General features: G+C 45.7%; 1 protein-coding gene across 2 annotated transcripts in view; it reads right to left on the bottom strand.

Annotated features, from left to right (window-relative positions):
- LOC132807201 (zinc finger protein 229-like) overlaps nucleotides 1-15,249 on the bottom strand; it is a 427,695-nt gene that overhangs the window by 31,581 nt on the left and 380,865 nt on the right. Inside the window, exons 2-3 of one of the 2 annotated variants that reach the window (XM_060821503.1) lie at nucleotides 13,812-13,969; nucleotides 10,537-11,645 (exon numbers count right to left, since the gene is read on the bottom strand). In XM_060821503.1, the coding sequence (XP_060677486.1) occupies nucleotides 10,537-11,303 (767 nt within the window). In that variant the 5' untranslated portion in view covers nucleotides 11,304-11,645; nucleotides 13,812-13,969. Of the gene's footprint in view, nucleotides 1-6,987; nucleotides 8,065-10,536; nucleotides 11,646-13,811; nucleotides 13,970-15,249 lie in introns of those variants that run through there. The other variant, XR_009641933.1, reaches the window with a different exon arrangement.

Consider the following 15,249-nt stretch of genomic DNA (forward strand, 5'->3'; position numbering starts at 1 on the left):
TCAGTAAGCGAATTGAGGATTACTGAGGATTATGGGACAATGGCAGAAAAGTGGAGTAAATGTTTACCAGAATAATTGTGATCTGAATGAATGGCAGAGTCAACTCAATGGGCTGAATTGAATAGTAAATACTAATGAGGAAAAGGATACAACTGGCAATTACAGACCAGTCAATGTTGGGAAGCCTAGAGATTGTAGGGAGTTGGTGGCATTTGGGCATTGTTACTGGATTTAACATCTGGAGTTTCAAAATGATGCTGCTATGGCCCCGATGCAATTTGAAATCAATTTATGTATCTGGAATATAAAGCTGCTTTGATGATCTTATCAATTGTCATAAGTACCGATCTTGTTCACTAATAACCTTGTTTTTAAGGAAGGAAATCTTCAGTCCTTTCCCAGTTTGGTGAATGTGTCACTCTTGATCCAAAGTCATGTGATTGACTCTTAACTGCCCTCTGAATTGGCACTTGGTTCTTTTAGGAGACAAAGTGTCACATTCCATGAATGAATAAAGAAAAATATTTAGGACAAGATTGTCACTGTCAGTGAAGGGAAGATTGTGATCTAGTGATACTGGTTAAGTAGCCCAGAGATTTCGGTTTTCTGAGAACAAAAATTAAAATCCCATCCTGGATGCTAGTGGACTTTATTTTCAATGAATAAAAAGATCAGGAAGTGAGAGTTTGTCTCAGTACTGGCAACAAGGAAACCATTATTGGCTAAGACAATGAATTGCAGATGTTGGAGATCAGCAACAATTGCTGGGAAACTGCAGCAGGTCTGGCAGCATCTGTGGAAAGAAAACAATTAATGTTTTGAATCCAGCCTAATTTTGAAGGACCACCGGACTCAAAACAGTAACACTGTTGTCTCCTCATAGATGCTGCCAGAACTATTGCTTTTGTCCAATCATTACTGATTGTTGTGAAAGTATTCTTTTCGGGAGGGAAATCTACCATTCACAACCCTACACATGTGTGCGCACGCTCACATCATGTGACTCCAGACCTACTACAATGTGGTTGACTCTCAACTAAGTTCTAGCATGTAGCCAATTGCTCGGTCCAAAGGCCATGAAGGATGGTGAGCGATGGTTGGACATGCGAGCAACAATCCCATCCCTCAAAATATTTTCTTATATATTATAAAGCATAAGTTAATGAAGGACAGCCAAAACAAACTGCTATGGGAAGGTCATCCCCAACTAACTTGATTTGCTTGTAGTTATAAATGTTGTTTTTAAAATCTTCTTCAGCGAGGACATTGGTTCCATCATTGTTGCAATACTGCATGCAATTCTGTGCTTTCTGATACAGGAAGGGTGTTATGAAATTTGAAAGGGTTCAGAAAACATTTACAAGGATGCTGCCAGGGCTGGAGGGTTTGAGCTACAGGAAGAGGCTGAATAGATTGGGGCTGTTTTCCCTGGAGCTTTGGAGGCTGAGGAGTGACTTTAAAGACATTTATAAAATCATGAGAGGCATGGGTAGGGTAAATAGGCAAGGTCTTTTCCCTTGGGTGGGGGAATCCAAAATTAGAGGGCATAGGTTTAAGGTTAATGGCAAATGGAGTTTAATATAGATAAGTGTGAGTTCTTATATTTTGTATCGTCAAATCAAGACCGGAATTTCATGGTGACTGGTAGGACTTTAAGGAGTGTAATGGAACGTAGGGATCTTGGAAGGACTCTAGCAAATTAGAGTCGAGATAAGCACCAAATAATAACACATACCAACAAGCACCAAATCTGTTTCATATGCAGGATTTCAAACCAAGAGATGTAGGGATGCAGGTTCATCGCACCTGGAAAGTGGAGTCATGGGTAGACAGGGCGGTGAAGAAGACTTTTGGCATGTTTGCTTTCATCAGTCAGAGCACTGAGTACAGGAGTTGGGATGAATTGTTGCAGCTGTCACAGATTTCACATAACACAAGATGTGACCCTGTCCTCCCCTGACTGACTGTCCCTTTGCACATCAGGGGGAAGACACCCCTTTAATTGTGATGATCAGGAAACATGCCATCCTTCAAAAACAGGGCTGTGTTCACAAATATTTGGACAGAGGAAGGAAGTTGAAGTTTGGGTGAAGATCAATCTTCATTCAGAGAGAGAAGAAGAGCAGCAGCAGCTTCAGAAATTCATGGTCCAACTTCTGAAAAGACCTTGTCTGATTTGCAGTTGTTTCTGGGCTTGTAATACCGTACTGCAGCATATTGTAGATCTTCAGTAAGAACGTCAATACTGCACTAGAGGTCCATTCAGCAACTTGAGTCCATGTGAACTCTTTGTTGAGGTATGCAGTCTGCCCCATAACCCTGTTGGTTTACAGTTACATATAGATCTACACAAAGATCTTTGGGATTGAGAGGAAAGAATGTTCCACAGTAACTAGAATTACGTTTAGATTTTCTGTCATGGACTGACTGTGATGATCCTTGCAATCACTTCACAAGAATATTACAAGAGAAGAATTTGGAGGCAGAAATCTCAGACCAAATATCACATCAAAGTCTGACAGTCACTTGATTCACGAGGACGTGGATATTGATGACCTTGAAAACAAAGAGGAGAAAGTCTGTCTGCTTAGTTAGGTTTTAAACGTCAGTGTGACTGGAACCTTAGAGTCTCACATACCCACACACCAGAGTAGTGACTGGAACAAGCTTTACAGACTGAATGAGAGTGTTCCAATTATCAGAGGGTTCACCAGTAACACCACACACATGCTGTAAGTGTGAGCGAGTTTTCAACTGATTGTTAAGGTCAGAGACAGACGAGGGCACCTGCACTATGGAGAAACCGTGGAAATGTGGGGAGTGTGGGAATGGTTTCCCTTCGCCATCTGCGCTGGAGATTCATTGGCGTTTGCACGTCGGGCAGCGGCTATTCACCTGTACTCATGCAGGAAAGGCTTCCCTCAGTTACACCACCTCCTGGCCCCCAGCGGGTCCACACCAGCAAGAACCCGTTCATCTGCCCCGTGTGTGGGCAGGGCTTCACTCAGTCACACCAGCTGTTGCCGCACCAGCGGATGCACACCGGGGAGAAACCATTTTCCTGCTCCGTGTGCGGGAAGGGCTACACCCGGTCGTATCACCTGCTGCTCGGCTTCCACGTCCACACTGGGGAGAAGCCGTTCACCTGTCCCGTGTGGAGCAATGACTTCTGTGATTCCTCCACCCTGCACAAACACCAGCACATCCACACCAAGGAGCAGCCGTTCACCTGTCCAGTGTGTGGGAAGGGCTTCACCCAGTCGTGCAACTTGTGGAGACACCAGCAACTTCACAAGTGAGATTGCGCAGGGATTCGGGTTGGATTCTGCTGTTACCGCTGCTGAGAGTCACATCTTGAACCCTGTTTAGTGGGTGAAGTGGGAGGGGTAAGGGGTTCCTTTATGCTGACTGGTCGCTCTCACACCCACTTTACTTCCAATGGGGGCTGATGCTCTCTGAGCCTGGGATTGCACCATCCCTATGGAACAGTCCACAGAAGTGGCTGAAGTGCATTTAGATCTGAAATAGATACATTTGTCTCTGTCCCATTGAGTCTCCAGCACAGTCGATCTAATTGGCCTCTGTCAGTGTTTATGCTACACCTGAGCATCCACCCACCCCTTCATCAGCATACAGGTATCCCCTGTTTTTGAAAGTTCACTTTACCCCCTACCCCCTCCCCATCCAAGCCTGTGCCAATTCTTAATCCTAACTTAGATCTGCTATTTATTGCTGATGTGTGGTTCCTGTCCCTGTATTCACCTCCCATTCATGTGTCTATCCAGATATACCTTAAGTGTTGCTAAGGTGCCTCTTTCCACTCCATCCAATGGCAATGCATTCCAGGCATCCAGCATCCAACTGTGTGAAAAATCTTCCCTTTCAATTCTCCCCCAGACTGTCCCCTTCTCACCTTGAACCTGTGCCCTCTTGTAGTTGACTTTTCCACTCTGGGGAGGGGGAAAGCCTCTGACTATCTAACAGACTATCTGGCCCAACACCAAACATCCAAAGAATAATCCACACAGACCCATTTCCCTATCCCTATTACTCGACATTTACCCCTGACTAATGTACCTAACTTTCAATTCTTGAACACTGTGGGGCAATTTAAGCACGGACAATCCAACTTAACCTGCCAATCCCTGGGCAGTGGGTAATTTAGCATAGCCACTCCACCCTAACCTACACATTTGGATTGTGAGAGGAAACCGGAGGAAACCCATATCGACACAGGGAGAATTTGCAAACTCCACACAGACAGTTGCCTGAGACTGAAATCGAACCAGTTTCCCTGGCGCTGTGAGGCATCAGTGCTAATGATTGAGCCACCATGCCACCCCCATCCAGCCAATCGGTGTGTCTCATCATTTTGTCGAGGTCATCCCTCCGCCTCTATCTTTACAGTGAAAATAATTCAGGTTTACCCCATCTCTTCTCATAATGAGACCTCCAGACCAGGCAATGTCCCAGTGAACCTTCTCTATACCCTCTCCCCAGAGCATCCATGTCCATGTTATCCATGTCCTAGTGAACCTTCTCTATACCCTCTCCCCAGAGCATCCATGTCCATGTTATCCATGTCCTAGTGACCCTTCTCTATACCCTCTCCCCAGAACATCCATGTCCTAGTGAACCTTCTCTATACACTCTCCCCAGAGCATCCATGTCCATGTTATCCATGTCCTAGTGACCCTTCTCTATACCCTCTCCCCAGAACATCCATGTCCTTCCGCAATATTCTGAATGTGAACGGAATAAATCGCTGTAACATAACTCGCCAACTCTTACACTCAAGGCAAGCGTGCTGTGTGCCTTCTTGATCACGTTACCCACCTGTGTTGCCACTTTTGGAGATCTATATGGCCAGATCTCTCTGTATGCCGGTGCTTCTATGTGGTCTGAAATTTATCGTACAATTCTTGTATTTCCTATGTATCTGTATCCAGCTTTACCTTAATTGTATTCCCCTCTTTATGTCTTTTCCCCTCTTTATCTCTTTTCCCCAATCCTCACCCCCTCCACTCATCAGCATATCATAAGACTATAGGAGCAGAAATGATGCCATTCAGCCCATTGAGTCTGCTCCACCATTCAATCACGGCTGATAAGTTTCTCAACCCCATTCTCCCCGTAACCTTTGATCCTCTTGATACTCAAGAACCTAGTTATTCCCATCTTAAATGTATTCAGTGATCTGGCCTCCACAGCCTTCTGGGACAGTGAATTCCATAGATACACCACTCTCTGCCTGAAGAAGTTCTCCTTATCTCCGTTCTAAAAGGTCTTCCCTCTACTTGAAGGCTGAGCCCTCGGGTCCTAGTTTCTCCTACCAATGGAAACATTTTCCCAACATCCACTCTGTCTAAGCTGTTCAGTATTCTGTAGGTTTCAATTAGTTCCCTTGTCATCTTCTAAACTCCATTGAGTATAGACCCAGAGTCCTCTGATGTTCTTCATATGTTAAGCTTTTCAATCCTGGGACTTTTCTCATCAACCTCCTCTGAACATGTTCCAGGGCCTGTACATCCTTCCTGAGATATAGGGCCCAAAACTGCGTACAATACTCCAATTGTGGCCTGACCGGAACCTTATAGACCCTCAGAAGTACATCCCTGTTTTTATATTCAAGTCCTGTCCAAATAAATGCCATTGTTGCATTTGCTTTCCTCACTACTGACTCAACCTGTAAGTTTACTTTGACAGAATCCTGAGCTAGAAGTCCCAAGTCTCTTTACTCTTCAGATTTCTGAATTTTCTCCTCATAATCCTTCTGTTCCAAGGTAGCAGCAGAGAGTTCCAGACACATCGATTTGTATTCAGGGATATCCAAGGATCTCAAGAACTGCCAGTATCTCAGAAAGAATCGGTATTCCGGGAGGAGGCAGAGAGGAGCGTGGTGTGCACCTGTAAACTCCAGAACTTCCCCCAACTTCATGAGTCAACAATAACTTTTTCTGACCAAGAAACGAAAGGGCCGGCGAGAACTGTGACACTACAGGAACTGAAATTAGGCCATTCAGCCCATTGAGTCTGCTCCACCATTCACTCATTCTGGAGTATCAAGGGGTTCAAAGGTTACAGGGAGTTCAAAGGTTACAGGGAGAATGGGGTTAAGAAACATATCAGCCATGATTGAATGGCAGAGCAGATTCAATACGATAAATGGACTAATTTCTGCTAGTTAACCATCCCTGGGAAGAAGGAGGCAACACAATAAGTTGTTTCTTGGGACAGGCAAGATAATGTTTAATAATGGTGTGACAAAAGGACAATTAATTCTGCCTGTGGAAGGAAAGCCTTGACATAGAGGGGTTAATTGCAGAGCAGGCTGTTTCAAACAGACAGCTAACCCTCAAGGATAAGAAGGGAAGCTACAGAGCTGAGGTCTCCAGCAATGGGAGGTGATGTTAGAGTCTTAAAAAATAGTCACACCACAGATTTGAAAATGAGGAAATGCCACCAAAATTCAACTCCAGAACGATGCTGCAGCAGTAGTACTTAGAAGAATAATACTGCATCAAACCCCTAGACACTTCCAGAGATGGGCACTGTCAGTGGAAACCCAGTTAAATTCAGCTATCAACTGGGTGATAGCCAAGTTTGGGGGGTAAAGCTGAATGAACTTGAGGGGTTTTATTTGTGGTTGCTAAGTGCAATAAAGTGCAAATCATTGTTTCAGCAGTTGGTTCTCTGTGCAGTTTGAGTCAGGAGCCAAATTAAGGTGATTCACCCACAACCACACCAAGAGGCTGGGATTAATATTGACTCTATTGCATTCAAGAGAATGTCATCAATACTGTTATAAAGCGAAGGCTGAACCGCCCCCACCCCCCCACTCTCCAAGATCTCAAACCAAAACGTCTAAAGAGTGGCACGTTGCCCTTTAATCTGTAAAGTCAGTGTGATAAGTGGTGTAACCTGCTGTAGTGTTAAAAATAAATCTCCGACACTTTAAAATCAACAATCAGCAATTTATTTACCCAACTCTCACAGTGAACAAATGAACAAAGCTACTAACAAACTGAATAAATCCTTCTTAACTACTAAGTATTCTGGAATAAATCCTTCTTAACTACTAAGTATTCTGGAATAAATCAAGATTCTCTGGTATACTGTTCCAATCAATACATGTCCCACTCAGATAACACAAAATAGAATTTAATCGCTCAGATTACAACCAGGTTGTGTGTCTTCCGGAATATTCTGTGCCATCTTCTGTCGGGGATGCCTCCTCCGATTCCTCTGTCAGGAATGCTCTTCTCTGTTTTTCTAAATGATGCTTTCTCTAATACACAGATGACTGAGAGCACGGATTCTTTATGATAGGATTGGTCCTGTTGTCAAAACTTTAGGATTTAAATTTAATAAGTTTTTGGTAGCCAATGGGGTTGATTTAAATTGATTGGTGAAATTGAAAACCTGTTTCTTGTCCTGCTAACTGCATAACCTTTTGATTCAAATGTTTCAGTTCAGCTGCTTTTTGTTGTGATCATGCTGCTCCTTTAAGAAGATTATGTTGTTGGTTTATTTTCAGAAAAGGTTGTAAATGGCACAGCTTCCCATTCGTCTAGGATTAAGGTTTTCACTAATGGTTAACAGATACTGGCTAAGGCAACAATCAGGGAAAAGGGTTTGACTTTTTTTTTCTAAAATACTTCTACAATGAAAGGGCAGTTGTCCCATTCTTTTCCACTGGTTTTGGTTTTAGCAAGCAGTCTGTCTGAAGCTGCTGCAGGAAGAGATGTTTCCTGATTCAACAGATGTTTCTGGCTGACTCTGAAGCTTCCGGGAAAATAGTACCAGCGTATTCAGCCTCTCCCTGTAGCTAAAACCTTGCAGCCCTGGCAACGTCCTTCCAAACCTTTTCTGAACCATTTCAAGTTTCACAATGCCTTAAAAAGACGTCAACTTTGCTCGACTAATGTGGGAGAATTTTCTGCATGACGCGTTGTGTCTGAAAGAGCCCTCCTGTGTGCTGTGACAGAGCTACAGTGACTTTCAAAAGCCTGACAAATGCTGTTATCAGTCAAAGATTCATTGGGAGAAGCTTCTCAATCACATCTGTAAATGGAGAGAGTGTTTTTAATAATGAGACATGAATAAAGGCTGCATTCGTCTTTTGTTCTGAAAATTTACTCATACATCTCAAAACAGAGCAGTCTACGGGAATAAAAGACACCGCTGCTTATTTCCTGACCAGGACCAACTTTGCACAGAAAACATGGACATTTTAAATGAATGGGGTGCCATTCGTTTGAAGATGACGTGAACTTAAGAGGCATAGCATTGGCTGAGAAATGAGAGATCCTTGACACACACAGAGCCAAAATCATCACTGACATTATTATCAAATTAGAATTTAGGCTGGATAGGCTGGGATGTTTTTCTAGTGGAGCAGAGGAAGTTGAGATGCAATATTTTCAAACCATGAGGGGGACAGTTGGGTTAATGGTAGCTGTCTCTTCCCTAGGGGGAGGATTTCTAGACCAAGGGCGCGTTTTTATGGTGAGAGGAGAAAGATGGAAGAAAAGATGTGGGGCAAAATATTTATAGAGTCTATTCGCCTGGGGAAACAGCTGCCAGTGGAAGTGGTTGAAGCAGGTACATCAACAACATTGAAAAGGTGTTTCAACGAATACATGGATAGGAAAACTTGAGAAGGATATGGGCCAAGTGCAGGGAATGAGGTCAGTGTTGACAAACATTTTGGTCAGCATGGACCGGTTTGGGCTGAAGGGCCAGTCTCTGTGCTATAGTACTCTATGACTGGCGTCTCTTTGTCACTCTGACAGTGTTGAGTTTCCACATGAACCAGGAAAAAGTGAGGACTGCAAATGCTGGAGATCAGAGTTGAGAGTATGGTGCTGGAAAAGCACAGCAGGTCAGGCAGCACCCGAGGAGCAGGAGAATCGATGTTTCAGGCATAAGGACATCCAGGTGAATATCTCACTAAATCATGCTGAATAAAATCTGATCTCATTTGTCAACTCTGATGCAGAGGTGCAGGGGGTGGACAGGTCAGAAGTCACACAACACCAGGTGAGAATCCCAGTAGATTGATTTGAATTCAGGAGCTTTCGGAGCACTGTTCCTTCATCAGGTGAAGTGATGAAGGAGCAGCATTGATGAAGGAGCAATGCTCCTAAAGCTTGGGATTTCAAATAAACCTGTTGGACTGTAACCTGGTGTTGTGTGACTTCTGACTTCTTCAACTGCGCATTCATGTTGAACTTGATGGGATACTTTATCCAACTTGATGTAGTTAAATCATATCGCTTGGAGGGGTTCATTTGAAACCTTTCAGGAGGTGAATTCAACAAGATTGAATTATGCAAAGTTACTCAGTTCTAAACTTACATTAGGACCGGTGGTCATAGAGAGGTACAGCGCAGAAACAGATCCTTCAGTCCAACTCGTCCACGCTGACCAGATATTCTAAATTAATCTAGTCCCATTTGCTAGCACTTGGCCCAAATCCCTCTAACCCTTTCTATTCACGTCTCCAACCAAATGTCTTTTAAATTCTGTAATTCTACCAGCCTCCTCCACTTCCTCTGGCAGCTTATTCCATACACGCACCACACTCTGCATGAAACGTTTTCCTTTTCGGTCCCTTTTAAATCTTTCCCCTCTCACTCTAAACCTATGTCCTCTAGTTCTGACAATATCCTGGTAAATCATTTCTGATGGAGATGTCAACGCTTCGGGTAGAACCCTTCTTCAGTCCTGAGGGATAATCCCTGAAATGCTGACTTCTCCACCTCCTGGTGCTGCCTGCCTTGTTGTGCCCAGCCCCTGCTTGGCTATTTTAGATTCCAGCATCTGCAGTTTTTTATTTTGTCTCTAACAAATGCTGGAGCAGATTCGATGGGTCAAAATATCCTAACTTCTGCTCCAATGGTCTTAGGTTCGTGCGGGTCCCGGGCTCAATGAGCAGCAGTGCCCACTGGAAGAAATGTTCATGGAATCATACAATCACTACAGTGTGGAAACGGGCCCTTCTGCCCAACAAGTTCAGACCGACCCTATGAAGAGTAACTCATCCAGACACATTCTCCTACCCTATCACTCTGCACTTACCCCGAACTAATGCAGCACATCTACACATTCCTGAACACTGTGGGACTGTTTAGCTTGGCCAATTCGCCCAAACATGTGCACGTTTGGACTTTGGGAAGACACTGGAACACGCAAAGGAAACCCACGCAGACACTGGGGGGAATTAAATGCAAACTCCACACAGACAGTTACCCTGAGGATAGAATCAAATCTGGGTCCCTGGCGCTATGAGGCAGCAGTGCGAACCACTGAGCCACCTCCCCAACCCCCTCCACTCCCCCAGTAGAAAACAAAAAAGCCTACCAACTCTTCCACTACCCCCACTGTCAGAAAGGGCAGGAGGTTCAGTCCTGGGGGTGACCCTCAGCAGCGTTACCGGCAGAATCTGATTGTTGGGAGCATTGGTGCCTCCGCTGGTGCTTGTTCAAACTGCAGGACATTGTGAACCTCTGCCCACACTCAGGGCAGGCAAACGGCCTCTCTCCAGTGTGGACCCGCTGGTGCGTCAGTAGACTGGAGGAGACAGCAAAGCCCTTCCCGCACTCGAGGCAGGTGAACGGCCTCTCCCCAGTGTGGACCCACCGGTGTGTCAGCAAGTGGGATGCCTGGGTAAAGCCCTTCCCACACTCAGAGCAGCTGTAGGGCCTTTCCCCAGTGTGGACACGCTGGTGCTTCAGCAGGTCGGAAGAGCATGTGAAGCACTTCCCGCAGACAGAGCAGGTGAATGGCCTCTCGCCAGTGTGGACCCGCCGGTGGGCCAGCAGGTCAGAGGAATCGCTGAAGGCCTTCCCACATTTGGGGCAGGGGAAGGGCTTCTCACCGGTGTGGACCCGCTGGTGAATCACGAGGTGGGAGGAGCGAGTGAACACCTTCCCACAATCAGGGCAGCGGAAGGGCCTCTCCCCTGTGTGCAGCCGCTGGTGCCTTATCAGGGCGGAGGAATCGTTGAAGGCCTTCCCACACTTGAGGCAGCTGAAGGGCCTCTCCCCTGTGTGCACCCGCAAGTGCCTCAGCCGGGCGGAGGAATCGCTGAAGCTCTTCCTGCACTCAGGGCAGCTGAAGGGCCTCTCCCCTGTGTGCACTCGCCGGTGCCTCAGCAGGGCAGAGGAATCACTGAAGGCCTTCCCGCACTCAGGACAGGAGAATGGCTTCTCCCTGGTGTGACTGCGCCGATGTGTCTCCAGGGCAGACGGGACACGGAAACCTTTCCCGCAGTCGCCACACTTCCATGGTTTCTCCATGGCCAAAGCTACAGTTGCACACAAACGCGTGTATGTCCTCTCCCAGCCTTGAATTCCTCTTTCCAGGCCAGTTAACTGTTTCAGGCTCCACACTCCGTGCGTTGCTGCAACAGTCGGGTCTCTCTTCCAGTCCCACTGATGCTGAAAACGTACTGAAACAGGAACCAATTGGATCAAGGTCGAACATCGTTGCAGTCCTGATGGATTGAGTGACTCACAAATGCTGGAGAATCAGAGTCAAAAACTGCGGGTCAGGCAGCATCCGAGGAGCAGGAGAGTCAATGGTTCAGGCATAAGCCCTTCATCTGTTGATTTTGAAACTTCATCTTCAGATCAAATACTCTGAAAAGAGATTACAAAAGTCATCACTGTCAGTCCAGAGTAGAAATTCAGAACAAGCAATTCTACTTTCTGCAGAACATTCTTTTGTTTTGTTATTCCACAAAACTGAAAGCACCATTCCACTCTCTCTCTCTCTCTCTCTCTCCCTCGTTCTCACTCCATTCTAATTCTCCTGAAAGTGCTGATTCAGGATCTGACAGGGACAGAAAAGCAAAACAGTCACAACTGACACCTCTCTGAATTTTGGATACCTCCACCTGAAAATTAATATCTTCCACGACATTGGGATACTGTTGAGTGTGAGCCGGTCTGATTTTTGGAAGCAAAAATTTCGTGTGTAAATTCAGGATGAACCTGCAAAGCAGCTTCTTGACAACCAATCAGACACAAAATGGTTAACCTGCCCCCACAGGGGTGGGGGAGTTTTGGAATGAGACACCAAGGCTATGACACCACAGAGAAATTGAACAGACTGGCAAGCCAGAGTCATCTAGATATACAGCACAGAAACAGGTCCTTTGGTCCAAATGGTCTATGCTGACCAGATATCCTCACCGAATCTGGTCTCATTTGCCAGCATTTGGCCCATAACCCTCTAAACTCTTCCTATTCATAAACCTATCCAGATGCCTTTTAAATGTGTCATGATTATACCAGCATCTACTACTTCCTCTGGCAGCTCTTTCCTTACACGCGCCATCTTCTGCATGAATTGCCCCTTAGGTTCCTTTTAAATCCCTCGCCTCCTCCCCGGGCCACCTCACCCTAAACCTACTACTGTATAGTTCTACACTCCCAGAGAAAAGACCTTGTCTATTTACCCTACCCATCCCTCTCTTTATTTTATAGAATGGAAGCATCAATGGCTCAGGGCGGGGATTGGGGGCGGGGGTGGGAGGAAGCCGAATGTGCTGGAGCCAACACGGAAGAAGAGGACACAAAACCTTGAAGCTGCAATGAGGAATACTGCATGTGCTGTACTTGTACCTGTTGCATTTATTTGTGGAATCAAGTGCATTTTAAAAATAAAAACAAACAAGATATCTATCCCTCCCCTTTCCCAATGCTGTCTTGGACACAGAGTGTGAGAATTGGGAGCAGGAGTTGGCCATTTGAGCCTGCACCAACACCGAACACATCATAACTGAACATGAATATACCTGCAGGCAGTGGAGACTGGGATTTCTTTCACTGGAGCAGAGGAGATTGAGAGGTGACCTTACAGAGGATTATAATATCATGAGGGGTACAGATGAGGTGAAAGGCAGGTGTCCTTTTCCTAGGGTGGGGCTTTCAAGATTAGGGAGCAAAGTTTGAAGGGGAGAGAAGAAAGATTTTAAAAAGACACGAAGAGCTCCATTTTTTTCACACAGTGAGTGGTTTGTGTGTGGGATGGGTGTCCAGAGGAAGTAGTGGATGCATGTACAGTGACAATGTTTAAAAGACATTTGGAAAAGTACATGACTGGGAGGTATATGGGCCAATCACTGGCAGATGGGACTAGTTGGGTTTGAGAACATAGTCAGCATAGACTAGTTGGACCGAAGGATCTGTTTCTCTGCTGTATAACTCTGTAGCTGTTCTGTACTGGTCTTAAAACCATTTTCTTGGAAATCCGAGATGGCGGTGGTTTGAGTGGTCTGCTGTGCTGGGCTCTGTGCCACACCCCCGGCAAGGTGGACTTTTACCCCTCCCCCCTCATTAACCATCCGTAGAAGAAAAAAATTGCGAATATAAACTTACTGAATGTCTGGAGCTGCTATAATTGTGGTTTGACAGCTTTAGGAACAGAATGAAAGCAAATGAAGGAAAGGGGCCGAAAGGGGTGCAGCAGGTAGGGCACTCCCCAGCTGCATTGGGGGTGCTTGGAGCCATTGCTCAAACTTCCTGTGGATTTAATGGGACAGCAGCAGTTACTCTCGGAGTTTGCCAATCTCTGAGAAAAGATTGAAGCAGCGATGGAACCACTATCTGCCACGCTGCAAAAGCATGGACAGGAAATTCACGTGTTGGCCTGAAGAGAATAGGCAGCGGAGGAGAGGACCGTGGCATCGGAGATGGTGGCGGAGGTCTCAGGAGGAAGGATCCAAACGCTGGAAGACCAGGTTCGGGTCCTTCAGGAGCAAGTGGACAACTTGGAAAACTAAAGTAGAAGAAAAGTCTTACAGCTCGTGGGTCTTCCGGAATGCGAGGAAGGCGAAGACCTTATTGGATTCCTGGGGCTGGAGTTGTACTCTGGCCTGTTGAGTCTGGAGCGGGCACACCGGATCGAAATGTGCAGGTCCGGGTCGGACCCACAGCCCTGCGTGGTCCTAGTGCGGCTCCTGCATTATAAAGAAAATCAGTGATTGAAACAGCAAGAAGACTGGGAAGAGATCCACAGGCTCTAATGTACAAAGGATCAGAATAATATATTTTCAGGACTTCTCAGGAGCCTGGATTAAGAAAAGGGCATTTAATTAAGTTAAGAGAAAATTAAGGGATCTGAACATATAATATTCCTTGAGGTCCCTGGCCGTATTGCATTTCACTCATGGAGGGATGGTATATAACTTTGATTCAGCAGAAAAGGACTTTGCGAATTCTCTGAATTGAAGAAATCGAGTCGGGGTGAAGGCGGGAGGGACATCATTCCAGACAATGCTACTTTTTTGCCCCTTTTGTTGTGGTTATCGGCTTTATACGTACTGCCTTGACTGAATTATTTAGTATATCGGTCAGTTAGGTATTGTCTGGAGCCTTTTTTTTAGCTGCTGTCCTTTTGTTTTTGGATTGGGGGTGGCTATACCTGTGTTTAAGATGTATGGAGAAGGGGTGTGGGGAGATGGGCAACATTGTTAACTCTCAGAATGTAAATAACATGTTTTTTTCAATCTGTGAATTGCCTGGCGTTTGGGACACAGCCTCAGTGGGAAGGAGCCAGGCTGGTGGCAATGGTGGGGGTTGAGGGAGAAGAGATCTCTACCGTGGGCAGCACGGTGACAGAGTGATTAGCACTTCTGCCTCACAGCGCCAGAGACCGGGGTTCCATTCCGCCTCAGGTGACTGTCTGTGTGGAGTTTGCACATTCTCCCCGTGTCTGCGTGGGTTTCCTCACCAGGTGCTCCGGTTTCCTCCCACAATCCAAAAAATGTGCAGGTTAGGTGAATTGGCCATGCTAAATTGCCCGTAGTGTTAGGTGAAGGGGTAAATGTAATGGAATGGGTCTGGGGTGTTGCACTTCGGCGGGTCGATGTGGACTTGTTGGGCTGAAGGGCCTGTTTCCACACTGTAAGTAATCTAATCAATAATTGCGGGTTATTTGAGCGTTTGCTCAAGTTATATGTGGTGGTTAGATTTTTATTTATAGTAGTTTTTAATAGGAGCAGTTTTTAGGCTTTATAGAGTTAATGTCTTTGTTGTTCACCGCACCTCAGATAAGTTTCCTCCTCTTGGGAAATCACGGGCTGCCCTGAATGGCCATGTCTACTGATTCGTTCAGGTGGTGCACCTGGAATGTAAAAGGGAGCCATTCCCCCATTAAAAAGAAAGAAGGTGCTGTCAAGCCTCAGGAAGGAAAGGGTGGACACATTTACCTGATAAGGAACATCTGAAACTGCAGCAA

Source organism: Hemiscyllium ocellatum (assembly GCF_020745735.1).
Source record: "Hemiscyllium ocellatum isolate sHemOce1 chromosome 27 unlocalized genomic scaffold, sHemOce1.pat.X.cur. SUPER_27_unloc_10, whole genome shotgun sequence".
In the NCBI taxonomy this organism is placed as follows: Eukaryota; Metazoa; Chordata; class Chondrichthyes; order Orectolobiformes; family Hemiscylliidae; genus Hemiscyllium; species Hemiscyllium ocellatum.